The sequence below is a fragment of the Perca fluviatilis genome, chromosome 16, assembly GCF_010015445.1.
Source record: "Perca fluviatilis chromosome 16, GENO_Pfluv_1.0, whole genome shotgun sequence".
Classification (NCBI taxonomy): Eukaryota; Metazoa; Chordata; class Actinopteri; order Perciformes; family Percidae; genus Perca; species Perca fluviatilis.
Genome location: NC_053127.1, coordinates 22,248,754 through 22,276,100, shown reverse-complemented (window position 1 = coordinate 22,276,100; position 27,347 = coordinate 22,248,754). Strand labels below are relative to the sequence as shown.

Sequence of the window (27,347 nt, the reverse complement as noted above, 5' to 3'; positions counted from 1 at the left end):
AAATTATCAGCCATGGTTATGAAGAAAGTTCCTTAATGTTGATTCAAGTTTCTGAAAACTTCTGCGCATATCAAACAGTAAAACCATTAATTGTATGATTAGTCAACAGAGATTTTGCTAATCGATTAACATTAACATTCACTGGTTCCAGCTTCACAGATGCAATGCTTTGCTTCTTGTTGCAGTTTTGTATTCTAAATTGAATACCTTGGTCGGACAAAACTGGTAATTTGACAGTGTTATGGGCTCTGTGAACCTGTGCAGAGAATTTTATCACTATTTTGTAATATTGTATTGATTAAACATTTGGTAGGTACTCTATGTAATAATGTAATCATAATCATTTGCTGTAGCCCTAGATTTGATTTTAAGTTTGGTCTTGAATTACTGGCAGATCTGGCCCTGCAAATAGCCTTGTAAGAGTTATTACTGCAGGCTTGAAGTAACAGAGGGAGGAACAGGATGGAACGGCATTACATAATTAGGTAGGTCACTTTTTTTTGTTAAGTTACATAAAAAAAATAAAAAAATCAGATTACTGCAACATTTAGTAAAAATGAAAATTACTAGCAGGATATTATTTTAAGATAAAGAACTCAACACTACGATGCACATGTGCACACATTTGAACACTTCTCAAGTCTCACACAACACTACTCTGGTCTCTAATGAAACCAATGTGGTCGTGTTGTGCACATTCATTAAGGGTCAATAGGCTACTGCCTGAATTTGCTCATTGAAAAGAATTTTTTTCTTTAAAAATACAGTGAGCAGAAGACACATTTTGGTGCTAAACATCTTGGTTTTCCATTTGCTTTTAAAAGGTTAAATTGTTCTGTTGTTTTACTCAGGATACACAAGTGTGTATTAATATTAAATACAAGTCATCTTATTGATATTTCCTTTCACTTGTCTTTATTTGCATATTTGGTATTGAGGTCATCCAAAAGTAACGCAAAGTAATCAAGTTACTTTAATATTGTGATACTTGGATTGGGTTACTGATTACATTTATTGACAGGTATTTCATTATTGTATCGGAGGGCATTTTTAAAGTCCCAACCCTGGTTGTTACCTTGTGTGTATGTGTGTCAATTGTTTAGAGTTATTAAACACTGCTGGCTACCAGACTAATGTCATAGATGTTTTTTCAAGTGAAAGTGATTTTGTCTCAGCATAACCCTTTAACTAGCCTGGCTCCACCCTCCTACGTACTTCCGCTAAATTTTCATTTTCCTTCAGTACACCGTCTGGGTTTGCGGAATATTCTTGGGTTTTCTCCGGCCAAATCTTTACCAGTCCACTCAGCGAACAGAGGGAGTGGCTGAAAATAATGATATTGAGGTTGTGCGCTAGTTTGGGTTGTAGTTCCGTAATGGCGGCGGAGAAAGATGTGAGCGAAGCCATTCGGTCTGTTGTGGCAACACTGCCGAATATCCAGAAGTTAAAGCCCGAGCAAGAACAATCTTTGCTGAGTTTTGTTGATGGCCATGATGTTGTGGCCCTCCTCCCCACGGGGTTCGGGAAAAGTTAGATTTTCCAGCTCGCTTCGTTAGTGGTGAAGGAGTTAGCTAAGGCGAACGCTAGCGATGCTAAGCCAACGTCATAACCAAACGTTAGCAATTAATTATGGCAAATCTAGAGTGGCTCTGGGCATATCCAATAGTTTTAAACTTCAACAGAGTACAAGGTACAAGTTACAAGTTACAGGAAGTTAACACTTCAATGAGAGTGGCCAGACTCTCTGTACAAATTAAATGTATGAGAGTCTGGTAGAACCAGGCTACCCTTTAACACTGTTTATGCCCTGATGAAAGCATTGTGCTGTCTCTGTACTGTGCAGTATATCGATCAAACATTCTCTTAAGGTTATCATAAATTAGTCTTTTTAAAGTTCATATTTCATGTCATTGTGCCTACTGTACTTTCTATCAATGTGCAGATTAAAGCAGCAGGTGTTACAATAAGTAATCACATGTCAGAATAATGTGTTTCTTCTAAACGCTATTTAAGGATACACAATTTTATTATTCATGTCTACTCATTGTTATAATGTACATACATGTATCTGTTCATGGACTTCCATATTGAGTCCATCAATCGATTTCACCTCAAAAATTGTTGTGTGTCTAGATTTCTTACACCAAACATCTAATTGTCATTCAGGAACTACTATGATCAATGTTTATTAGCAATCCTGTAGGAAGTAAATCATTCTTACAAATCTATGGTAATAAATTGCATTTCTGTATCCTCATCACTAAGTCACATAAGTCCCTGTCTAAAGTCAGAGCAATGGTTTGAGAATGAGGCATTTAGATGTTTTATGGTAACTCTTGCCAAAGGAATTGAGTTTTATCACTCCTGTGGCATGTGCTCCTACAGCGAAACTAATTGTTCCTGACTGGACTGCGAAAGTCGGTTTTCCCATGTAAAATTTGATGTCAAAAATGTCAAAAACTAACATCAATGAATATAACAGCAGTAGTCGACTCTCAAGTATTTTATGAAATGTACAAATCAGGAATTTTGAAAATAGTGCCACCTGAGAATATGTCGTTTTCACTTTTACTATTCGTTTAGTGGGCTAGTTAGCCGAGAGACACTTGTCATTTCATCACTCATGTAATTTGTTCACACCACTAATTTAATAAATGTTGTCAGTATTTTGACACTAAATACAAAGTATAATTCTGCTTCCACTCTGAGTGAAACAGAAGCTTCATTGGCATCCCAATGGGTGTATTTGTGTGTAGCTCCTGCTCTTGCCCTCTCAGGCCCCGTTTCTCTCTGCTACATGGCTGTATTAAGGGTTGAAGCAAAGTTGAGCAAGGCAATAAACAGAGTAAATGCACCATGACCCCATTGGGCTGTTTTACAGTGGACTGCTGTCGGGTGATGGATGGGTTATGACACCTGCGGAGGTTAGGCCTAAAGCCCTCTGGACCTCAGCGACACACTGAGCTGTGGCTTCTGCATCAGCTTCACTGTCTGTGACTAAAGACAACTGGAGCACATCGTGACATTTCCATCTGGAATGAACAGTGGTTAGAACAGTGTCAAACGCTATGTAACCCGCGGATCCAGCCGCATAAGACCAAACATTAATTTTCTATTCTCTGCATTCATGAGCATTCTCTGCTGCCGCCTACACAGAGGTCATCCTCCTACCTGCACACTGTGGGCTTCACATTATCAACACCCTACAATGGCAGCGCTCTCTCTCTCCCTCTATCTCTCTTTTTCCTCTCCTCTCTCCCTGCCTTCCTCCTTTCATCTCTATTCTCTCCATGATGATACCCCTGCCATGTTGTCATGGCAACAATCAGGCCCTGATTGCTTGGTTACTAGGCAACTGACATCACCTATAAGAGGAACATGAAGATACAAAAAGCCAGAGACAAACAAATCACACAAAAATATGTGCACTTGTACATTACTGTGTCCAGTGTGAGCGCATCGTGTGTTTGAACTCTCGCGGTGTCATTAGCTCATGTCGTGTTTTTCATTCAAATGTTCACAGTTTTTTTTCTGTCGGTGCTAAAGCCACACATGGAGGCGGCAAGGTGTATCATTAGAGTTAGAAAGCATATAATTCAAATATGGCTGCTTCTCTGGGCAGTCTTCTGCTCTTTGCCAAACAAGAGGTTCGAAACCTCTGAATCCATGACCTGAATTTCAGATGAGAACACATTTACGAAGGTGACAAGAGGCTACTCATGAATAACTGATAGAGGGTCCAGCAATTTCATATTAATTATGAGGAAAAACGCAAGGCCTCGACCTCAGTGAATGCACTCTGTATGTACTCTAAGGCTCAGGCTGATGTTGCATATGAGCAACTTGAGTGGACACAAGCAGCTCACATTTGACAGCATCCCTGAGCCAGATTGTCATGGACTCCTGTGCTGTAGTTTAACAACGTGCCACAAGGTGTCATTGTGTGCTGTATTGAACAAATATGATCAAAGCACTGTAAGAAAACCTGATGCAATTTGCAAGGCTAATGCAAGAGCTAATAATATCGATGATATCAGCACTACCACCCTTTTATTCTTGTTTCTTCTGCCTTCCTCTTTTCTGCACATCCCCATACATCATCATCACTATTGCTTTAGTTATTTATTTCTCAGGCTTATTTACAGAATTACCACAACAAGTTGTTCTTGCATACAGTGTTAGAGCAGAGTACCACAGTCCTCCTGGTCCACCATAGCAGACTCATGTTTTGCCGTTAAGCCTTCTCAGTCAATGTGAGACGACAAAGTCTCCAGCCCAAACAGCCCATGATGGATCTAATCTGTCACCTGTCATATGGACAATTCTAGGACAGATAGCGATGCTGACAGCCAAAACATTGAAATTAAGCAGCAGGTCAGTAAGACTCTAAGCAGGGTCTGCTGGTGGACAGCAAGTGGGCTGTTTATTAGAAATATTTAATTTTTTTATTTTTTTTTATTTATTTTTTACTAGAGAGGCTATATTATATTTGCTGTTTAAAATGTACATGTATCATTATTACATTCCCTTATGTTAAATGTTAAATCAAAAAAATAATGATCAATCAGTGGCACCAAAGATAAGGATGTTAAAGGATGCACAATGAAATAAATGTGCCTTTTCATTTCATAGATAGAAAGATCCTTAAAAACACTAAAAAGCAATACAGATACAGAATGATCCTTGCCAAATTGAGGCAAACTGAAATACCCATTAATAGTATCTAGACATTCAAGGTGAGATTCAAAAGAAATGATTAAGCATTGCTCATCCTCTCACTAGATGAGACCGAAGAGGCGAGGGAAGCAAAAGACAGCACAGATTGTGTTGTGTGCATTTGACAAAGAGAAGCTCTTAACAGCCTCCTTTCGGGCTGAGGCCCCTGACGGGGGTTGTGGGAATTATAAATTAGTTGAGAGACTAGAGGTTAGCATTGCATTGGCAACAATTTATCATAGAAAGAGAGTGATGAGCTTAAATTTGAAATCAACTCTGCAAGCTGAATAAGGGGAAACAAGGTGATTGAAGCTACCCTGCAGTAATTTGATGTTCTGAATCAAGACCACTTTAAATAAAAGATGCCATTTATCCCATGTTTAATTTCTGCAACAACACCATTCACAGTTGCAGCTGCTTAAATTTAGCACATGCAGTACGAATTAGCATCATACAGCAAGCCTCTACCTCCTGTTTAATTAAACCTAGTATGGACCAACGGAAGTACATTTCCAGGATAATTGCCTGACACGCCACATGTCCCTCACCTTCCGCTCTCTGTGTGTTACCGTTTTGGGAAACAACAACAAACTTCAAGCTAGCAAGCTACAGGCTGAAAACGGCAAGTTTTGAAGAAAATTTGGATTGTGCAACAAGGCAGGCCTGCTTCGTTATTTCGGGAAATGATTGTAAAAATTTACAAAGAATATGTTTATCTATTATCTATTATCATCTATTATCCTTGGGACCGACATGAGAGGATTGCTATGGACGAAGTACGCACGGCGATACACTGGTAAGAGCAAATTATGTTTAACGATGTATCCAGCTACGTTAAATAGCTCATGTTACTGTATTGTGTGAACATTTACCTTCATTTAATATTGTATGTGGCGTTTTCTTTTGCGGGGTGTAAATGTTCCATCAAAACAAGTTCCTTTCTGAGGCCATTTGCAGAGCCACCATCGCTGCATCCGGAGCTTGGAAGATTGTGATTGGTTTGAAGAAATGCAAAAAACCCAAAGCTTTTTTTCTCCTATCCTAGAATGTATGTGTCATGTAGCCATACCTTACTCCACAGTGCTGTGAAGATAGGTCTAGCAAAGAGAGACTAAAGGAAACCTAACAAGTTTTCTGAGACATGCAATTGAACCAATTTCTTAACTCATGCCAAGGCTGAAGTTACAAGTCACAGTCCACTTGTACTGGAGCAGGATGCTCTGCTGTTGTGTGAGTTCTATCTGATCATGTAGGTGTGTGGCTTTCTTTCAGGAAAGCGGTTGAATATGTGGGTGAGTGGTGCAATATGTACTTTAAGAAGTATTTTATCGCTGGAAAGAGGGTCTTTTCATAAAACTGGGCTGTCTATGCAGTTGAATGACGCACATTTTTTTTAAATTGGTGCTACATGGCCAGAGGAAACAGAGAAAAGGGGCTGTGGTATTGCTTTTCACTCAAAAGGTAGAAAACCTACAACTGGGGCACCTGGTTAGCTCGCCTGGTTGAGCCTGCGCCCCATGTACAGAGGCTCAGTCCTTGTCTCAGTGGACCATGTTCGGTTCCAACCCACAGCCCTTTGCTGCAAGTCATCCTCCTCTCTCTCCCACTTTCCTGACTTAATCTTTCCTATAAAATAAAGGCAATAAAAACCCAAAAATAATCTTTGAAAAAAAACTACAACTACCAGAATGCACTGCGCTGCACCGGACCAATAAATGCTTCCGCCTGTGGGTGACGTAATGCAAGCACCTCACAGAATCAATATTGTGGCCGATCTTGTATTACAGTTCAACGGTAAGCTAAAATATGTTTCTGAAAACATTTGAGTCAAGAAATAGGTGATGCAGTAACAGAATCTTGGTTTATATTTGATCAGCACTGTCTAGTTTTACTGTTTAATCTGAGTTTGAGAGAGAGAGATAGAGGGGCGGCTGTCTCTCTCCATCTGCTTCTATACTCTTTGTGTCGGTATGCGGAAGTACAATCTGTAGTTCAAGCAACAGCTCCAGAGCCAGCAGAAGCATTTTTTCTGCTGGCCTGTGAGTAGGGAGATCTGGGTACTGGTAAGATGGAGGGAAGGTTAACATTCAGTTATTTTACACATACTACCAACATTATTATTATACAAAATTGGTTGAATATCGACAAAGCATCCCTTTTAAAGACCACAGACGTTTGCTATATTTCTTCATGAGCCCAAAAGCAAGCTGTCATTTGAGCAGTGATGATGACCAAGAAATGAATCAATCTGTATAGAATTACATCTCCGCTATCCCCTCGATTCTGCTGTGTGTTTTTTTATCAGACAATAGAGAACCTCAGCACTGTGCAGTTGTGGCATCAGACTTGCACCGGGGCCATCCCTGTTTCACTCACTGTGCCCTGGGAGCAACTTGGCAGGATCAGTGTCTCTGTGGCTGCATTCAAAGGCTTCATGGAAGCTCGTGCCCTTGAGCGGAGATCATATGAGCTCTCCACTGGATCACTAATCCTAACCCACAGCACACTGTACTGCATGTCACACTCTCATACAGACACACACCCCACGCTGCGGTGAATGGACACTTGTTAAAATTAGCAGAATTGTGGACGAGCTAAATGAATGCTGAGGAGGCGCTGTTTCATTTGTGAGCGAAGGGTTTAGCTTAACTCCATTTCGGAGACTCTTAGGACTAGAGCAAGATGCAACAGCAGCCATAAGCTTCTCATCCATGTATGCACATACACATTCACGAGATATAAATATTCATAAATATATTGAACCATAAGAACAGCTGACAGCACAAAATAATTACAAATGTAAGTGCTCAAACCCGTTCAGGGAAGAAGATGTCCATGTTGGAGCGCGATGCCAATAATATGCACACAAAGCTGCTGACTTTGACTGCATCTTGTCAAATGTATAATTTATTTGAAGCAGCACTAACTAGGGAAGCCTGGAAAGTGCTAAAGAGGAGGGCAGGAGGTAAGCTAGAGAGTAGATCAGGAAAGAGGAGAGTAAGCAGGAGGGGGAAAGGAGGTAAAATGAGATAAAGGAAAGAGGAGACTGGAAGAGAGGAGTGAGTGAGGGATTACAGAGGTGAAGGAGGCACAGAGGACAAAAAAATGTGGAATTGGAAATGTGAGAGCAGAGAAGTGGAACGAGGGTGATAACAGGGAGAGGAGTGATAATCAAAAGAGTTTAGGACATGAAAAGCAGAGGGGAAGGCACTAAGAGTTAGCAGACACATCTACTGTATGTCCTCCTTTCCACACTGGAGATACATAATTGATTCTTTATCACAATCATTTTCTATCAGATGTTGTGATAGCTTTAAGAGAAGTTACTTTTAGAGCTTAAATCCCCTTTACTGTGTACACCATCTTTGTTCTCGCCTCTCAAACATCAAACTGTCCTTCTCTGACTCAGTGCCACACAGGGAGAGAGAGTCAAAGGTATTGTCAGGCTTGCAACCAAAATATAAATCCTGTGACATCTCCTCAAGCTGATATGCCCTAATATTCCAGTTCCTAATGTTATGTAATAATGACACTTCTGTATGATGCATTGCCATCAAATGTTGCTATTTATTATTTATATTCTTCTGTGATTTTCGTGTAGGAAGGAACAGAACATTATATAAATCCAATTCAACATTCAGGAGACATAACATATGAATCTCTTGCCTGGTAGGAATTGAAACATTGAGTATTTGTTGTTTTTTTAAATAAATGTATGAGATAATAAGGTTGCACTGGAGTAGCTTCTATTCTACATCAGCCATGATGACATAAAACGACCTAATCAGGATTCCTTGGAGTGTTTTCAGAGTAGTTTCTTCCTTAAAGCTGATTTTCAAAGGATTGATATCATTACAACATACAGACAAATGATTATGTCCCATGTAACATGTCTATGAGGCTTTGGGAGATCGAAGGCAATCTTACTTCTCATTTTATCCAAGCCAAAGATTGGAACTTGTCAGTGGCAGACACAAAGATGTAAAAATAGCAGCATTATAAAAGGAAAACAAATACTTGTCTAATTTTACCTTAATTTCCTCAAGGACAAAAAATCCTATTAAAAAATACTGAAATCTTCTTTAGTAGGGGCCTGTATTAAGTGCTCTTTTTTTCCTCACATAATTGCACTTACTCTGCCTCTGTTACTATCAAAAGAGGTCCATTTATTACTATATCACTGGAAATTTGTTCAAGCTGCTATTCTTCAAACATAAAACAGCATTGAGCACAGTGGTGCTTTAACTTGGTGTGCTGTAGGCTACACAGCGTTACCAGATAGTATATATATTGTCACTCACTGGCTTACTGTGGCTTCACCCACACAGCAAAACTTTGTTTCACAGGCCTGCACAGGGAGGCAACACTGTTCACATAACCCATTCTATGTGGGTGTCAGGGAACAGCTCACCCAGGGAGCTGCTCACCCATCATCTGCTACATGATGGCAAGCCACACTCCTCACCTGCAATGCAGCCAGCCTCCATTAATGTTTAATTACACATTCAAAGAAATACACCAAGTTTTTGGCAAATCTGATCCATGATCAGGTTAAATTTGCACACTGGTAAGACGAGTGAATCTCCAATTCTCTTGTGAATATCTAGTTGATACCGAAGGTGTAGCGGATTCTGGTTTGTGTTTTTAAAGTTTCATGTTGCAACTGTAATGGCAATGCAACCAAACATCACTTTCGTTGATCAAAGACCTACTTACATTCCTTTATGAACTTTTGTCGACTAACTTTCCCTTTTATAAACTGACCATCTGTCTCGCAATCACTTGGCAATTGTTGGGTTTTCTTTGCCAGCTTTACAGTCTTTTTTCACTTTGAGAGCAATGCAGGATTCTGGAACCAGTTTGGTTAAATATCCACTGTTACCAACTGTGGTCTTTCACTTACAGTGTTTTTTTCCCTCCTAGATAACTCAGGTGAGTCACACTCAAGGCGAATAAGATGCATGAGGGACTGATGTTCCAGGCTTACGGAGAGATACCTCGACATTTTCAGTTTCTTTCTTTTCTCACAAAGCATTTGTCACACTGCATCGTGTTAGGGAACAAAAATAGGTTTTTAGCACCAACAGGCGCTTATCAGCTTGGAAGTTGGCTCGTTAGAGGAAGATGTAAAATCAAGTTTTTGCTGTTATTTTTTATATCAAATCAACAGATATGTAGTTAGTGTTCTTAAATGTAAGCCTACACAGTGTAACATTCAAAGTCTCATCTAACTGCACCTACCTATCTATGTTTGACTGACCAATAGTATCTGTTGCCAGGGAAACTGAGAGGTTGATAAGCAAATGAATGCAATGTGCCACAGTTAAGCACACATTCATGTAATACATCTGAAAGGGCCAGCTGCACTCACTTCTGCTCTACACGCACTTAGTCCAAGTTAAAATGACCCCCCCTACCCCTCCCTTCACACAGCAGTAAGAGTTGCTGTGTGTGTATTTCTGTTTCCCACTTTTTGTCATCACTTCCTGCCAGAAACTGCATTCAGGTGCAGCTGCTACAGTTTATGTTCACCTGTTTTTGAACCTGTATGTCCACCAGGGAAGGTCTAAAGCAGATTGCAGCCATCTGAACACACAGGGTCTGACCCCAGAGTGTGTGTTGAGTCAGACTACATTAAAGCTCTTTCAGTTTTAATTTTGTTAGCCAATTTCATGAACAGGAATGCCTCCATGGAGCGGCGTCCTGACGCTGAGCACATGTGTATGATATAATATATCGCTCATATCCTGTTTGTGTGAAGCAGATGTGTGCATATGCACAGCGGGTAGCTCTAACTTGTGCCTACGGTTGAGATTGAGATAAAGCAGCTGAAAATCTGAGCAGATTAGCATGCAGGATGCCCTCCCATGGTCTCTCCCTAACATATTCTGCAGCTCCAGCATGACAGAAAGCCCCGCACAAGCAACCCAAGCGCCGGTTCTCTCCCGCTTTTACTACATCCACGCAGGTCAGCCTGTTTGTACACTCAAAAAGCATGACACAGAATAGGAGATGCAGAGAGAGTGGGAGAGAGGGCCATCCAAAGAGGGAAATATCAAAGAGTATTCTGTCCATACAACACTCAGGTAGCCAGCTGACGTTTTTCTTACATATACAAATCTCAAAAAAGAATCTTTTTTTTATGTCTAACAGAAGAAGAATACTTTTATAATTAAGAGATGACAGAAAGATGAAATCACATGCAGTTGTGGATCTCTCACTCTTTCTCACACACATACATTGAGCTAATGTAAGGAACAACAGATAGGCTTACCTTTGTAGTCACAATGCAGAGGCAGTCCATGGTACTAAGAACAAAATATTGGGGTGTATCTCAACCCCCCCAACCCCCCACGACAGAGGGCTGAGACCCCACACCCCTCTCCCCAGCCTGCCCCACTCCTGCGCTCTCACTCTCGTCCTGCCTTTCCCCCCTTTTCTATCCTTCCGTGAATCTGTTCTTTGACTAACTGAACCAGCGAGGGAAAGAGAGGATGGAGGGAGGGGGAAACATGAAAAGGGAGGGGGAGGGCCAGAGGGAAATAGAGAGAGTGAGCAAAGAAAGAGAGAGAAGAGAGGGTGGTCTCAGAATTTAGTATGAGAGGAGAAAAGGGAAGGTGAGAGTATATCTGCTTTTTTTTTCTAGGCGGTTAGAGAAACTGAAAGAAAAGAGAAAAGAAAGATGAAAGGATGGATGAAGATGGAAAGCAAGAGAAAGAAAGGAAGGAGAAGAGAAGAAGGAAGGAGTGGATGGAGAGGAAGAGAGGAAGGGACAGGAAGGAGAGAAAGAAAAAGAAAACACGAAGCACTGCGAGAGTGACTTAAAGAAGACCAAATCACACACAAAAAAAGCATTAACTGGAAGATATAATGAGATTGAAAAAAAATTCTGCTTGTTGTAGCACTCTGCAGCTGTTGTCTTAGCAATGGTGCAGTTGTTGCCATGGCAATATGGAGGCTTGTTGTCATATGGTCACCGTTGGAGTGTCGAGGACTGAGTGAGGAAGTCTGCATTGGATTTACACACCTGTGCATCAACGTCTGAATGTGTACATTTGTGTTTAGGTGTGTGTTTGATGCAATGAGTAATATAGGGCATGACCATGAAGGACAGTCATATTTAATTATTAAGTAATTATTTGAACTACTACATATCTCCCAGAAAAAAAATAGAATTAATTATTATGTGGTCTCTAGTACGCTTTATCATCCTGTTAACTCTTGTGTTTATTTATAGTTACATTTTATTTTATATAAAATGGTGTAAAAATGTTTGCACTAATCTCAACACTCTACCTTTAAGACTGTGGACCGTACCACTCAGGATTGTGTAAGGGGGGGAATGTGTGCTTCAGTGTCTTTGCATCATCAGTTCTATAATTGTACAAATCTACCCCTCACCCCACCTCATCCCCACTTCCCAGCTCCCCACAATGCCAGAGCAATGGTGCAGCAATAAAGCAATTCTAAATGATGAACACACATTTATTCCCCGGGGTGAAGAGTACAGGCTTTGATCGAAATGTACAGTGCAATACAACAAACAGGCACTTACATCCACAGATGGCCACATCCTACAGATGGCCGCGGTTATAAATACACTCACAGTCAAGTGTCAAGCTCTGTCATTAAATGCTGGGTGGGCTTCCCTTATTACTCCACTTGCACTCAAATACATACCTGTAAATCTACACTCAGATTAGTTTTTTTTGTTTCTCTGGAATCTTTTAACTTACATTGAACTGGTTAACTACAAACTTAACTTGGTAGAAGCTAGTGTGACAGCAGTTTAATGAAATATCCAGCGGAGGTAGTTTAAGCAATATTTCACTGTCATCATATAACATTTAATAACTCCAACTAGCCCTTTATACCTTCTGACAACTCTATTTATTATACATTTCAAGACTAATGGACTTCAACCAAGGTTTTTTTTCTCAGAAGACTGATCTTTTAAGAGACAACTTTTGTCTGTTTTCAATTATGAATAGAGAGCGAAAATAATGTGATAGCAGGGAATTAGGATCAGATGATATTTATCTCTCAGGAAGTTAGTGTTTAAAATGTAAATATTTTGTACTTTCAAATAGATAAGCAATATAATAAACAACTGACAGTCATGTTAAACATGATGTGCCACTTTTTTTTTATTCACATAGTATTCAGTGGCAATGAAAAGACAACATTTAAGAAGTAAGCTATAAAACTATAGAAACTGTTTTAGAAATTGCACTTTTGTCTGGAGTGCTTACTAATCCTGGTGGTTCCTGGCAATGCTTTCAATGGCAGTGATAGAGGACAAAATCCACTGTTCTTGTTTGGTAAAAAATATATACTCTAAATAGTATTGCGGGTTAATATGAAAAATTGTGAACCTATCCTCCACTGTAATCTGTGCTTCACTCTGCAGTATTATTGTGTATAGTCACAGGCTCCTGTGCTCTGTTGTACTTCTGTGATGATGTAAGGTTTCTTTTTTCATTTAGTTGTTCAATTTTACAGCAACACTTGATGTCCCCTCAGCCTTCATAGCTGACTTATTGTGACGTATTAACTGAAATATCCCTCACTTACACAAACAAAGCAAAATGTAAAAATGCTTGTGAGCAAAAGTGTCCATGATATACTGTATGAAGGTTTGAACATTTTTATGCCTGTGTAAATATTTTAGTGGTAAACTGGGAGCAAATCATATTTATGTGAATGCATTAGTAATTAATGTACATGTGTGTGTGTGTGTGTGTGTGTGTGTGTGTGTGTGTGTGTGTGTATATGTGTGTGTGTCTGCACATGTGACAGCTGTTTATGTATACATGTCAGTGTATAAGTGGTGAATATGAGTTTTTATGCATTTAAGGGATCGATTCATAGGCCATATACTGTACGTAGCACGTTTTCTCTCAGAAGAGTATCCTAATATGGCTGACCTGTATACAAGATTATATAATTCTGCTCCCATGTGAGCAAGGAGCTCTGCGCTCACATTTTACTTTGCCAAAGCTTGAGTATTCTCACGTTCTCAAAGTTATGATTCTTCTGGTGCACACTATGAGCTTTCACTGTCAGAAAAATTAGTTACAGGATAAAAGTATCTAAAAAACACAAACGTTACATCGCCCCTACAACACCCACACACAGGCACACACTTACACATGCTGTTAAAAATATATCATGCTAGAAGTAGCAAAGAGAAAAAAACTCTCCCCGTGTACAAGCTTGAACACTGAGAGCATTTCCATTGATGTACATTCACAAATCTCCATTATGATCATTCTTGCTAAGATCTGAAGAGCACTCACCCATAAATATGTTGCCTCCATCCTCCTGTGCTGCTGTGCTTAAACACTATAGTCTTTTGGCTCTATGGTATGCCTCTGACCAAAAAGTAGGCCAAGGACAAATGCTGGTCATCTAAACAGGCTAAACCCAAGCAGAACATTCAGATCACGGGGCCGCTGACTGAAAGTGGCCAGATTTATCTTTACCAGGGGCCAATTTTCATCAGAACTGCCTCATTCAAATTACTTTATATTTTTATGGCATTTGCTTTGATAACTTTTCAATTAGTCATGAAATAATACATACTGAAAGAAGCGTTGACTCCAAAAATCAAATATTTTAATCAAGAATACTCAAAGATGTTATTCAAAATGTAAGTTTCAGTTAAGTTATGCAGACATGTACAATTCATTGTTTTTTTATTCATATAATAAAACTAATACTGGTCTTGTTGGCATCTACCTAGCAGAATCTCCCTTTCCCTGGTCCAAAAATATTCAACTGCCATAAAAACAGAGACAGTTTCGGAGTTGTCAAGTTCCAGGAGACACACACAGGTGTCTGCACGCTCGCTCGGAGAAGTGTCACTTTGTTGGTGTTGTTTAGGGGAATCATTGTGAGGGAGATTTTGGCGGCTGCTAGCCGGCCCTGCCTTCTCTCAGTTTTGCAGCATAGACGTCATTGAGTGCAATGTGTGAGCCCCCCAGGAAGTATTTGTGTGTCCCAGGGCAGTTCACTGATTTAGCTGTCGTATGTATCATTCGTTTCTCAGCGACATTAAGGTAAATATCTCACCAGATTGCGTTTGCATGCTGTATGCAGGCTTTGGGCTTTGGTAGATTTTCATTGCAGTGGAGCTGTACACCTGCTAAACTTCAACAGGATGTAAGAATGGCAGCCTAGGTATATAATCATGCACTCACGGGAAGCATATGCTGTGTATTTTTATCTGATTATGCTACCCATACCCTTTACTTACAGGTCTTTTAAAACATAAAGTACCCTCGTTTCTTTCTGCTGTTTTTGACATTTTGAAAAGGCAAAATAATGTGTGGAGGATGAATCACACCCCAGCTTTGGAGCTTTGGTTAAAATCCCTGAAAATGTGGTTTCAAACCATTTTGGAGTAAGAATTTATCAAGAGTTTAGAAATGTTATGCTGTTATTATGTGAAATAATCAAAACTGTTTACTAATTTTGGGAGAAAATGTTGAATGTAGTGTGTCCCCACTAGTGACGGGCATACTATACGGGCATTATAGAGGGCACTGTATAACTGCCTCTTTGCTACTCACACTGACAGAGAAAGTATTGCTCTCAGCTCATAGAACCTGTCTCACACTGCCACTGCTTTTAGGTAAAGAAAAAGAGAGCTATTAACATTGCTTAAAATTGTTCAGGACACATGTACGTCTCACAAAGAGATGGTGACGTGTGTGTGAACCCAATTATCCATTCACGTGTTGAGCAGGGATCGTGACTTCATTGTCATCTTGTTGAATTGGTTAGACTCTGACTAAAGAATAAGTCTTCATCATTATGGCTAGCCTAGCACTGCTTATGCTGCCAGGTTGGCATGAGTGGCAGCCTGAGCCTCATCTTCTCAATGTTGCATTTCCTCAGCTGTGGGTCCACTGCTTTAAATCTGAAAACATGTTATACAATTGAAAATATTCCATAATGCCTATGGATAAACTGAGAAGTTGTCTGGCTGTCCAAAATGCTGTTCTGATGTCTGAAGACTGTGCTTTGGTACCCCACACAGAGAGAAAATGCAACTCATACCCTCCCTGTACACTGTACATCAGTGGACGGTGAAAGTAAACCAGGCTGCGACAGAGTAGAACACTGTAAAAGTGTCGTGGGTGTTACACAAATGCCAGTACCATGACTAATACATGCTGAACATCACTCCGAGGATCATTTTAAGTATCAAGTTCTTTGCTGATTACATCTAGGTGTCAAATCCATCAAATACAAACAGAAAAAAGACAAAAACAATTATACATTCACCATTTGCAGCCAGATACTGTAGACCACTCAGTAAACAGACAGCACACTTGAACTGCCTCACTGACTGTATGATTTGGCACCTCACTTCCACTTGTCAGTGCATGCTGACTGCCTGGTGAAATGGCATTTGGCACACTGATAAACCTAACACCAGACACAGTGAACAAGGTACCTCCCTGACTAACACTAGCCTATAGCTTGCTGCCTTGCACTAACCTATCCATGCTGATTATTCCCACCAACCCACAGTTGGCTAATTAATAAGCAGCTGGGGAATTCCAAGTCTGCTAATGTATTCGCTTGTCCACTGCAGCATGTAATGATATAGCTCACATTCATCCTCCTGGCATGTAAATCTGAGTAACAGAACTGGTGGTAGGAGTTGAGATGTTTTTTCCCCCTGAAAAATACATTTTGGAATAGAAATCTGAATGGGATTATCTAACCTTGTGCAAATGTAATTTGGAGTGGAAAGGCAGGGTGCTGGAAAGCTTTAATTACTCCCACATAGGTGGGATTAGAAATCGTACCTTTTAATAGTGAATTTATTTAGGGGAAATACACATCAAAAAGCAATACTACGTCTTATGGCATGTTTTGGTTAAAAGTATGCCCATTTAATTGAATCTTAACCATGCACTGCATTCAGTGAATTCAGTAAAATTAAAACCCTCTGCATGCACAGTGCATTCTCCCATCACATGTGCAGCCCTCACTACAGCCAACACTACTGCACTGTCTGAGCCAAAGGACAGTATGCGTTCATCTAAGTTTTGATTATATTACTAGAGTGAATGTATATTATGTAGTGAATATATATTATGTATTTTCATGATATTTCAGTTAACCAGCAGAGAGTAGCCTAAAACAAATTACACAGTTTATAACTTATAAGCACCTTGTGCTAGTTGGGATGCTAATTAAGGAGTTTTCATTCATTTTTCCATTTTTATTTTTTTCCACATTCTTTTGTTAATTATTTGTTCACTTTAAGCCCGAAGGTTAAGGCTGAAATTTCAATTCAAAATACCTTTCCCCATTAGTTATTGTACGTTCTTTGCTAGGTAACTCACCACGTGGCACATTTCACATTATGTATTTGACAAATTAGTGGTTTTATTTGGCAAATTCATTGATAATGTGTGCTTATGATATGGTAAAAGTTTTGTTTATATCTGCATAGGACATGGTCAATACAGCCTTAGCAGACAACCCCTATATTTCCATTTTTTCCTGTTATTTCCCATGAATTCAACATAAATTCCCATAAATACCCACGGAAAGTTTCCATCTTGAATATTCCTGAAATTTTGCAACTGTAGGTGGGATAGATGAGTGATGAAATACATGTGGCATTTATGATTCAGATAGATAGAAGCTGGTCTTAAATGGGTAAGGAAGAGAAGGCCTTTAACTCCCTGAGTTTTGACTGGAAGGCAGCTGCTCCTCCTTCAAGGCTGCAAACAGTGGGCTAACAATGTTCACTTAGCCAACCGCATGCCACGTGGCAGTGTGCCTTTCTCATTTTCTCAGCCAAAGATAAAATGTTACTCTCCCCACTTGGGAGTTGTAAATCTTAACACTTGCTTTAGGTTAGTGTGTATTTAATACATTAGAAAATGCTAAATTGTAAAACTTAACAATAATCATTCCCATTGTTTCACTACATTGCATTCATGTATCATACACACTTTTTTTCTTCTATTTCTATCCAAAAATATGTTTCACCATCTAAGAAACAACTATTCTAATATTCAAACAGATAAATCTAATTGATTAAAGTGTTCAGTCTTATGCTGCATTTTGGAGTGAAATGAATACATTAGTGTTTACATCCTTCTGAACTGCTTTCTTCAAGTAAAGTTTGTTACTTAGTTTATTATGCACTAATATGATGTTTGTAGTTATAAAACACATTCTTCATTGTTAAACTTTTCAACCTTGATACTGGCAAAGCGACACTATGTATCATTGTGCTGTGGTTGATTTGAAAAGAAATTCTGTTGTCTTATTATATGGAGTTGAACGCCATCTCCTGGTAAAAGTCTGTACTACAAGAAATCGGCCTGCATTTTATGGTAAAACTAATGAATTCATGTCACATTATTTTTAATGTCAAACTTTAACTATTGCACAAGTTGACAAGACAACACTACATGTATGGACAGACATTACTGTAAGTGGGATTGTGGCGTCACATCAAGGTAAATTTGACATGTTGCAGAAGGAAAACCAGAGGTGTAAATAATAAATGATGGCTGAATGCCATTTAGCTGCTTCAGTTTCAGGGTCCTTGTATTGTGCACGCAGGATCACTGTCACACTGTCATGTCTTACCGGAACACTTGAATAGAACAGATTCATTGGTAATGTTATTAGTAACACCTGTACTTTCCCGACTATGACAAGTAAAAATGTCTGCTGTGAAAAAGGTCAATTTAACCATACAGTAAGAACAGATTCCCCCTTCCCTGAATAAATAAACCTTTACTTGGAGTTGTCTTTTTAGCAATGTTTGGGATGTTTTGGGGTGTGTACACCATTTCCTGCTGATGTATGCCAGATGGGTGCTGCCAGCAGTGAACAGGGTTGTGCCTATTAAAGCAAGGCTTGTGGCTGCAGTGTCTGGAACTCAAAACAAGTTGAAAACAATTGAAAGATATTCTGTAAGAAAGAAAGGAGAGTGAAACTGAACACATACTGCCGAGAAGACCTGTTTAGTTTAGTCAGTATTGTCTTTTTGAACTGCAGAGCATCTGTTGGCTCGCTTGTTCAACGCCTGCATGGCATCACAGTGTTACGAGCCACAGTCTATAGATGCCATGTCAGGTATTCAACTCTTAAAATAACTGACAGTAATCAGGGCGTGAACTGTTACAAGTTGGACAACTAAGTTAAACAATACATTTACTGCCTTGAAGGAAATAAATTATATTATACCTTCAACACTGGAGCCTATAAGTGACACTGAGGCTAGTTTATGTATCAATACCAAGTTAAAAGACACTCCATCATCCAGGAGGCATCTCCATTGTACTCAATGAATGAGGCCATGGAGTAATTTCAAGATACTAACAGGGATTTTAACCTTCTACTTCTGCCCATTTAAAACAATTAAGATAAGATAAGATAAGATAGACTTTATTAATCCCACACTGGGGAAATTGTTTTGGGGTCGGACTGGCCATGTGCAGGGATAGAAAGCAGTCTTCCTCTCAAAGCCACCAGCCATTGACAGCAAATGGGAAGATGTCAAAGTCCAGACTTTGAATTGCTCTGACATTCCTTCTCATGCCCACTGCCACCTGCCACCTGCCACGGCTTCGATTGCCAACCAGTCACCTGTACGGTCATTCAAGGTCTTGGCCGAGTTTCTGACAGAACAGTCATTGAAGGATGAATGTCCATGCCTCCTAGGGAGAGGCGAAATGGCTCAGACACTTTTTCCGGCCAACACCTGGAATTTACTCACTTGAAAACAGCCATGTCCAGCTGATGAGCTTCCCAAGGCCTTTGGAGGAGCCAAGTGCAGCCCTGCACTGGGACACTTATCATCATCAGGTCATCCATGAAAGCTCTTAGGGGGCATAGTCAGCCCCCCTGACCATGGCGTTACACTTACTGACATGTTTTACATATTGATGGAAAGGGTGAAATCCTGTGCATGCACTGTATCCATTTGTGACTTTTGCACTTCAGGCTTTTTTCAATTCACAGGAACAACTGGTTAACATTAAAATTTACATGAGATAATGTTAACATGTATGAAATAATTCAAAATAAACACAATGATTAACCTCTTTTAAAGCACCAACATGAGGTAATTTAGTTTCATGTAAATAAGAGTAAAGGGAAAGGGCCTCCAGTTTAAGACAACAAAATGTATTTTACATAGACTTTTGGATAAAAGCTGAATTCTAATCAGCGGACAGAAGTCATTTTCAGCATAATAGGAAGGTTGAATTATTCACCATCTTATCACTATTCTGATGCAGTATCTGGGTGCTTGTGGTCAGATGAACAAAGTCTGTTAAGGAAGAATTTTTGGAGACTGGTGGAACATTATTCTTATATCCCAGCAAGGTTGACATAGACAGGGGCCCTTGTGAGCTGAAAGGATAGTGAAGAAGCCTATTAATCATTTATACCACTTGGCCCGTGTTCCCCGAAAAGACAGCATTGCGATAACTCATTTATGTTACCTCGATTGTCTTTCTAAAAGGGACAAGAACAAGACAGCGGTTTGGTTGAACTCTCGTTGTCGTTGTTTGAGACTATCGTAGGTTCACTCTCAAGAGGTCACTGCAATCCATTTACAGTATTGAGTACATATGAATCAAATATATGTAAATAACACACAATTTGAAATATGTTGATAATATTTGCTTTAAGTGTAACCACAGACATATGTATATATAAGTTGTTTTATGAGTAAGATTGCTTGTTTTGGAAAACTATGATATTTTGTTCACTGAAACCCTGTGCTGTATTAGTTATCGCTTACTAGTAATTTCTATCCAAACATGCCAATCTTATCATACAGCACCTTCCTGGTGTGGGTGTGTGTGTGTGTGTGTGTGTGTGTGTGTGTGTTGTTAGTACACAAATGATTCCTCACTTTACTTGTTCTGTCAGGTTAAAGTACAAGCAGCACTCCAGTGTGAAGGTAAATCAAACTAGCGATGAGTTAAACCCGACAAAAGAGATAAGATAAGATACACATGAGCACCTGATATTACAGATTCTTCTTGCTCTTTGTTTTTTTCTTTTTCTTAAATCCTTAACCTCAGATGGTGCATGAGTCACAGAACAGTTGGTGCTATTCTGTAAAGCGGAAGAGCTACAGTAGTTGCCTCACCTCACACATGTAACCTGGATAAAATAAGTACAGTTTTACAGTTTCCTGCGGAGTCGAATAACAGCTTGGTAGAAACAGAGAGGAGTCCCAACCCAAAAGGAACAAAAACACATTCATCAGTATGTGAAGAGACCTATTTTCTGTCACATCTGTGATCATTTCTTGTGAGTTTCAATGAAACATGTAATACTAATGTTGTCACTGACATACTGCACACCCACAAAAAAGTTATTTTAGGCCCAATAATTGACAAATTAAGACCAAAGACCAAATAACCAAAAAAAAGACGAGTCTTACAAAGCAATGTTGTCTGTACTTGTCAACTATCTGCCTGCAGCCAGTTTTGAAGATAAGAGGCAAGTAGCTCTCTGCATTGCAAACTTACTGTGCATTACAAAATGTTGCAAAATGTTAGCAGTTTTAATTTTAATGGCCGTTCATTTTATCTCTCACAAACATAAAACGTTACAAGGGACAGGACAAAGATGTGTTTGCTGTTGTTTCTTTATAGATGAAAATATGTGAAATGTGGATCGACAGAAAGTAGAAAGATGGCACTGTTGCTGGCTGGCTCCCACACCACCTCAACGTGTCAAATTTAACTTACGCTCCTGTACACCATGTATGCAATTACATATTGTGAATGAAGACACCCTGTAGTGGATAGCCACAATAACAAGGAACAATAAACAATATAATGTACACACAACGGTTTGCCCTTGTGAATCATTTTGAGTAAGCACTGAGTATCAAGGTGTGTCTCAGCTGATTCATGCGTGGATGGTACACTGGAATTCACACATGGGTTGTGACTCTGTTTTTTTTTTTTTTTAAGTAGCTTTGTACAGTTAAAAGGAAAACAAATCTATGTTAATTTGTCCTCCAGATAACACAGAACAATGATGTTCCGTGGAAACATTGTGGGAAAGTGGTAGTGGAGTGTGGCATGAAGACTGACCGGTTTAACCAGCAGGAGGCCTGTTTAGGTAAAGTATGCATGACGCTGAAGAGGATCAGCACCCATACCACACTGCCACACATGTATTCTTAGATCTTCACCTCAGTGACCTAGTGGACTGCATACACACATTTGGGGTCATTTTAATTGTGTGCTATTATTCTACAACACTTCTGTTAATGCCTGCTAATATCTCTAGCTAACAGAAGCTTAACCTGGACCTAAACTGTTTTCTGGAGAGCAACTCTTAAAAGCTTGCAAACTGTTCAGTGTGCAACACCTTGAGGACATTAAATTATTTATGTAACAATAAGAAGGAATAAATGGAGCAATCCGGAGAAAAGCCCTGTTCCTTCACACATATTAACAGGTTTCTACTAGATAGGTTTAAAACAAAGCAGCTTAGAAAGGTACATTTTGGACAGAAATAACATTTTAATTGCACTGCAAATTGAATGCAAACTAATTCCACTCGCCGCTAATCCAGTTTGCACGTTGTCAGTTGCCATCCAATAATGAGTTGTCTAGACTGTCTGTAAAATGAATAGCCCATGGGCCATTCACTTATTGAAATATTAAAAAAGTACAACATACACAAGGACAAGACCTGAGTGGACTTGTACACTAATATTTTAGCTAATACAGAAGCTATAATGATTTAATTTCAAATTGAGAGTAATAAATTGTCTAGTTTTTAACCCTAACTAGCTTACAAACTTCCATCTGAGAAAAAAAACCTTCTTTTGTGAGTGTTAATAGATTTTTTTAGAAGGAACTAATGTTGACACCGACATCATCATCATCTAACTACATACTACTATGAAATACCAACACCTCCGGACCACCACAGACCATTTGTGAATGAGAGAAAATCTAAGCCACACATTGTATCTGAAAAGGCTGGAGACAGCATAGAAGCAAAATGAATGAATGAATGAATGAAAGGATGAACATATAAATAAATAAACGTCTATAATGAGAAGTCATATTGCTGCACTGTGTTGGTTACATTTAAAGCTGAGTGAGACATGACCTGACCTGCCAATGTGAAATTACAGTCTGTTCCTATTTTACCACAGAGAAAATTTTAGCTGTGGAAAGAATTCGGTTTTCATCACAATCACAACAAATAGATTGAAAGAAATTCTACCAGTGGGGAAATGAATAATAACTAATAAATAACTGAATGAATAAAGACCAATAGAAGCTCAGTCTGTGTCAGGTGTAACAGTGGTCAAATTTGACAGTCAACATGCTTGTTTAGGTTCCTGTATCAAGGTTTGGAATTTTACTCAAACCAAAAGACACAGTAAAAGCTGCAAATGGATTTTTCAGAAATTATAACTTTACAGATCTGGCAACATTTAAAGCATCATATAATTTGGTTTTCTTGACTGAACTGTTGATGAGGAAAAGCATTTAGGGATTTCAAATGGGATGACTGCTATCTAGGTTTATAGGGAGGAAATTGATTATCCGTTGGGCCTTTGCCGGTGTTTCTAGCCAGTATAGGTTCTGATCCTACACTTGAGTACGTCCTTAGCTTATTGTTTTTTGTAAACACTGCAAATACACTGTCTATATATATTTTTTTATTTGAACTCTGTTTTATTATTTTGAAAATCAGAAATTGTCTCACAGTTCCATGCCGTTCCTAATCCTCAGGGAAAGCCTTGCCAACCAAAGGTGATTTTTTTTCCCCCCCAATTATTTTTTATTTTATTTTTTAATCTTGTCATAGAGGCTCTACGATATACCTGAGAAGCTTAAAAGTGTAGATGAATTAATATCAATCATATCAAGTATATTTTATTTTTATAACCTATTTTTTGTGTTGTTGTTGCATTTTTTCCACATTATTATTGTATTTATTAATATAGTACATTTGAGGAAAAAGGGTGTATAATTGTAATATCATCTGTATGTTGTTTATTTTTATTGCACTATTTTTTTTTTTAAATAAAGCACATATAGTAACAAGCCTTGCAAAATAACTATTACTATTTAGAGAATATCCTGTTTTTGTATTTCTTCCATGTAAATAAACATAAATATTAATGGCATATTTTAGATTACATTTTTTGTCATGGTGGCAACGATACGCTGCCATAAAGACCAAGTCCAGCCAAACATGCAAAGCACTTATGCCGCCACTAAAACAAAATGTTCTCTGCGTTGAATCCTCTCTGCACGTGCTGCCGGTTGAGCCATGTTAATCAAGCGGAATATCTACAACACTGTTCCGGGAACGCGTGCACCACACGGATCTGCCGTTTCGACACGTTCAGTTTATGATCCTAAAAAAACATTACTGACTGTAAATTATCATTAAAAGCATTTTTGAAAAGTGCCTCATTGTCGGATTGCAAAGCAGCGCATTAAGGCCGGTGGTAGTGTTCCTACAGTGTTCCTGGTTAATGTAGGTCAAAGCAGTGACGGAAGGGTGTCCTCCGCTGAACCCGCGGTATTAATCCACTTCCCAGTCCTGCAGATGGCGCGCACAGTCAATTGAGTGCCCTGGGTGCTCACCACGGTGCTCACACAACAATATCCGTATGGAGCCTACCCAGCTTGAGAGATGGCGATTGTCTCAAGTGAAACCTCTGTCTCCGGTGTACAGCTGGAGGGCTATGAAAGCAAAGTTCAAGAGTGCAGTTTTTTTCTGAACTGAAAGAGAGCTTTTCACAGGCCTTATTACGCGCAGCAGTTCAGACGCTTTATCAGAATGGTCGAGCCTAACCTTAGCTGACCTCTTTGTCAGTAAATGCTTGTCTTTCAAGATGCAGAGCTGCTAACACTGAACAGCCTCCACCCTGTAGGCTATACTAGAATCACACACATGAATAATATATTGAAAGTATCTATTAGACATTACCCTCAGCGTGGTTCATTATTCTGATCTGAACTACAGACAAGCGTTTGCGCACACACGCACACCTGTCACTGTCTAGACAGGGAGGGGGCATTAAGGCGGTGGGTGCGGGGGGATCCCACATGACCCATTACTGCTTTATTCTATGCCAACCAGAATATCTCAAGGCGTTGGATAATGACAAAAAAAAAATCAACAACAACAATAACAGAAAAAAAGCAATCGCTCTAGTAAATCTGATTGGCCGGCTGAACCGACACGAATTTTTTTCCTGCTCGCAAACTCGAGGTCAGCTAGGGACGTTAAAAAATAAATAAATGAGAAAATAGAAATGCGTAGAAAGTAGAAGACACAGAAGACAATCTAGCTTGTTGGTGGCGGAAACGATTGACGGCGCAGCTGTCCAATGAGAGGCCGCGGCGCAGCTGGCTCACTGTACTGGCAGAGGCGGCGACCAATGCAAAGTTCAGACGCATGATGGACACATAACTGACAATTCCCTTGTCCTTTTGATCCAGACTGGGTATAGATTTGAACTCATTCACAATTGTGAACGCTGATATTTTGAACTGCAAGTGTTGGAGCCCACACAATAAAACAAAGACATAAATGAAATACAAATAGTGTGGTTTATGGGTAAAGTGGACTCTCTCGCTGGGGTGCAACATCATTGCGAACCTGTTTTAAACCTCATTCTTCACCGGTTTTGTTACGCACCATGACTTTCATTTATGAAAACGCTGTGTTGCTGCTCGGGCAGGAGGAGAACACTTAAACACCTCGAGTAGGAGGAACACTACTACTACAACTACTATTACTATAACTCCCACCACTTGCAGAGAGCCATAATGGAGCCGGCTTCACCGTCCCACTGTGCTCCCTGCGATTGGGGCACAATAATGTTGACGGGTTTCTGATCCAACCCAAGACAGTGCACAGTTCTACCAATGGCAGCTTTAAGTGAAAAGGCGTGCCTGCCTGCCTGCCCCCCCCACCCCTCCTCTTCCTCCCCCACCACCCCTCAAAGTACTCGATGTATAGTTAAAAAATGGGAGGGCACACTTGAACTGAGCTGCTCTATGAAGGTAGGCTGCAGCGTGTGTTTATTGATGAGATGAAAAGAAGATGGAAGTGAGAAATGAAACAAAGTAAAGGAACATAATTAAAAAAAAAACTATACGCGCTTCGTCGGGGGAAAACAGGGGGAGTCGTGGAAACGCTGTCGCCACTTTTTGAACGAGCTTCGAAGTGCAGGTAAGACATTTTTAAAAAGTAGGAAAAGGGATGGGTCTTTACAATATGTATAACGCTATTATTACAGGGGAGAAATTAGAGGAATTTCTTAGACAAGAGATATAAAAACATGCTCGTTGACTTTAGGGTGATGTGCATGAAATAGCCTACCACGGACTTCCATGTAGTTGTGGCTGGCTTTACCAACCAAATATTTAAGCTCTACATATCGGAAACTTCATTCTTTAGAGGATCTCAGGCATTCAATAAATGTGACGGCAGCGTACGTAATGAAATGAAACGAGTGCCTCATGTTACGGGGCTCAGTTTTGGCTGCTTGGGGTTTTGTTGTCCATTTATATTCGACTACAAAAACGCGCTGCCCTGGCATGACGCAAGTTTCCTCATCTGTCATTATTCTCAACATGCCCCATAACCTTTAGCCCTTTACTTTCGGATTTGCCCGTGAGTCGGGCAGGGGACACTTGAGAACAACACTCTGGGCAAACTGTGTTCACAGGTCTGTTTCTCTCAATCAGCGAAAGCCTCAGCGTTGCTCGCAGACTGCTTGTTCACATTTTACAAACTGTGAGCCCGGAACAACTGTAGCAGCCGACGTGCGCATTTGGCTTTTAGGTCAGTCAGGCTATTTCAATCGGAGGAAATGCATTTCTTTATTTCAATGAACCACTGTACCATACTCTCACTTGAAATCTATTTCTAAAATACATTTCAGTTTGTTGAACTTGCCGGAAAGGTTTCGATGTCTAAAATAGGCTACATCATTATAGCAGCGACTCATACAGCGCTTATACTCAGACAGATGTCTAGCCTACATTTTTTATGAATTAATATCGATACGGCGTGGCATTTATGAGATGAGGTTACATTAAGATATGCGGAGGGAATGCTGGCTAATATTGTGTCTGAAGGTAAAACAATACTGCAGGTTCAGTTTCTGAGATAAATCACAACTAGATCCAGTGGGACTATGGTCTGGATTTTTGGTCTCATGTTTCTCCAAAATGAATGATCTCTTGAATTGTCGCAAACCGCTTTTATTCTTATAGCCTACAGTTTGTGAAATGTTTGCGACGTGAGGATGTTTTGGCAAAGGGTGGCCTAGATATGGGGCCATGCTCTGGTGTAATTAAAGTTGCAAGAGACGCTTCCTGCGTGCCTTTTGAGACATTTTGTTGCAAAATATTAATGGGCAACTCGTGATTCCTTTGCTCTTGCTTATTAGATAGCAGTATCGAGACACTTCGCCTCTTGAATAAAGTTAAAAAGGCTATATATAATATATAGGTTATATGTTGGGTTGGCGCAATAAAAAATAAATGGAGCAACGACTGCCCAAAATTCACAGAAAGGGCCATGGGGAGTTGAGCCGGAGCAACATTGTCAGTCAATCAGAG

At 39.7% G+C, this 27,347-nt stretch overlaps 2 protein-coding genes across 3 annotated transcripts in view; one reads left to right on the top strand and one right to left on the bottom strand.

The window, feature by feature from the left end:
- LOC120544364 (disks large homolog 4) overlaps window positions 1–11,091 on the bottom strand; it is a 68,316-nt gene extending 57,225 nt beyond the window's left edge. Inside the window, exon 1 of the mRNA XM_039778042.1 lies at window positions 10,991–11,091. Within this exon, the coding sequence (XP_039633976.1) occupies window positions 10,991–11,020 (30 nt within the window). The 5' untranslated portion in view covers window positions 11,021–11,091. The remainder of the gene's footprint in view (window positions 1–10,990) is intronic.
- Window positions 11,092–25,722: 14,631 nt separating this feature from the next.
- zbtb20 (zinc finger and BTB domain containing 20) overlaps window positions 25,723–27,347 on the top strand; it is a 32,319-nt gene continuing 30,694 nt past the window's right edge. For both annotated transcript variants that reach the window (XM_039777821.1, XM_039777820.1), the window contains exon 1: window positions 25,723–25,950. The gene's annotated coding sequence lies outside the window, so the exon portion shown is untranslated. The remainder of the gene's footprint in view (window positions 25,951–27,347) is intronic.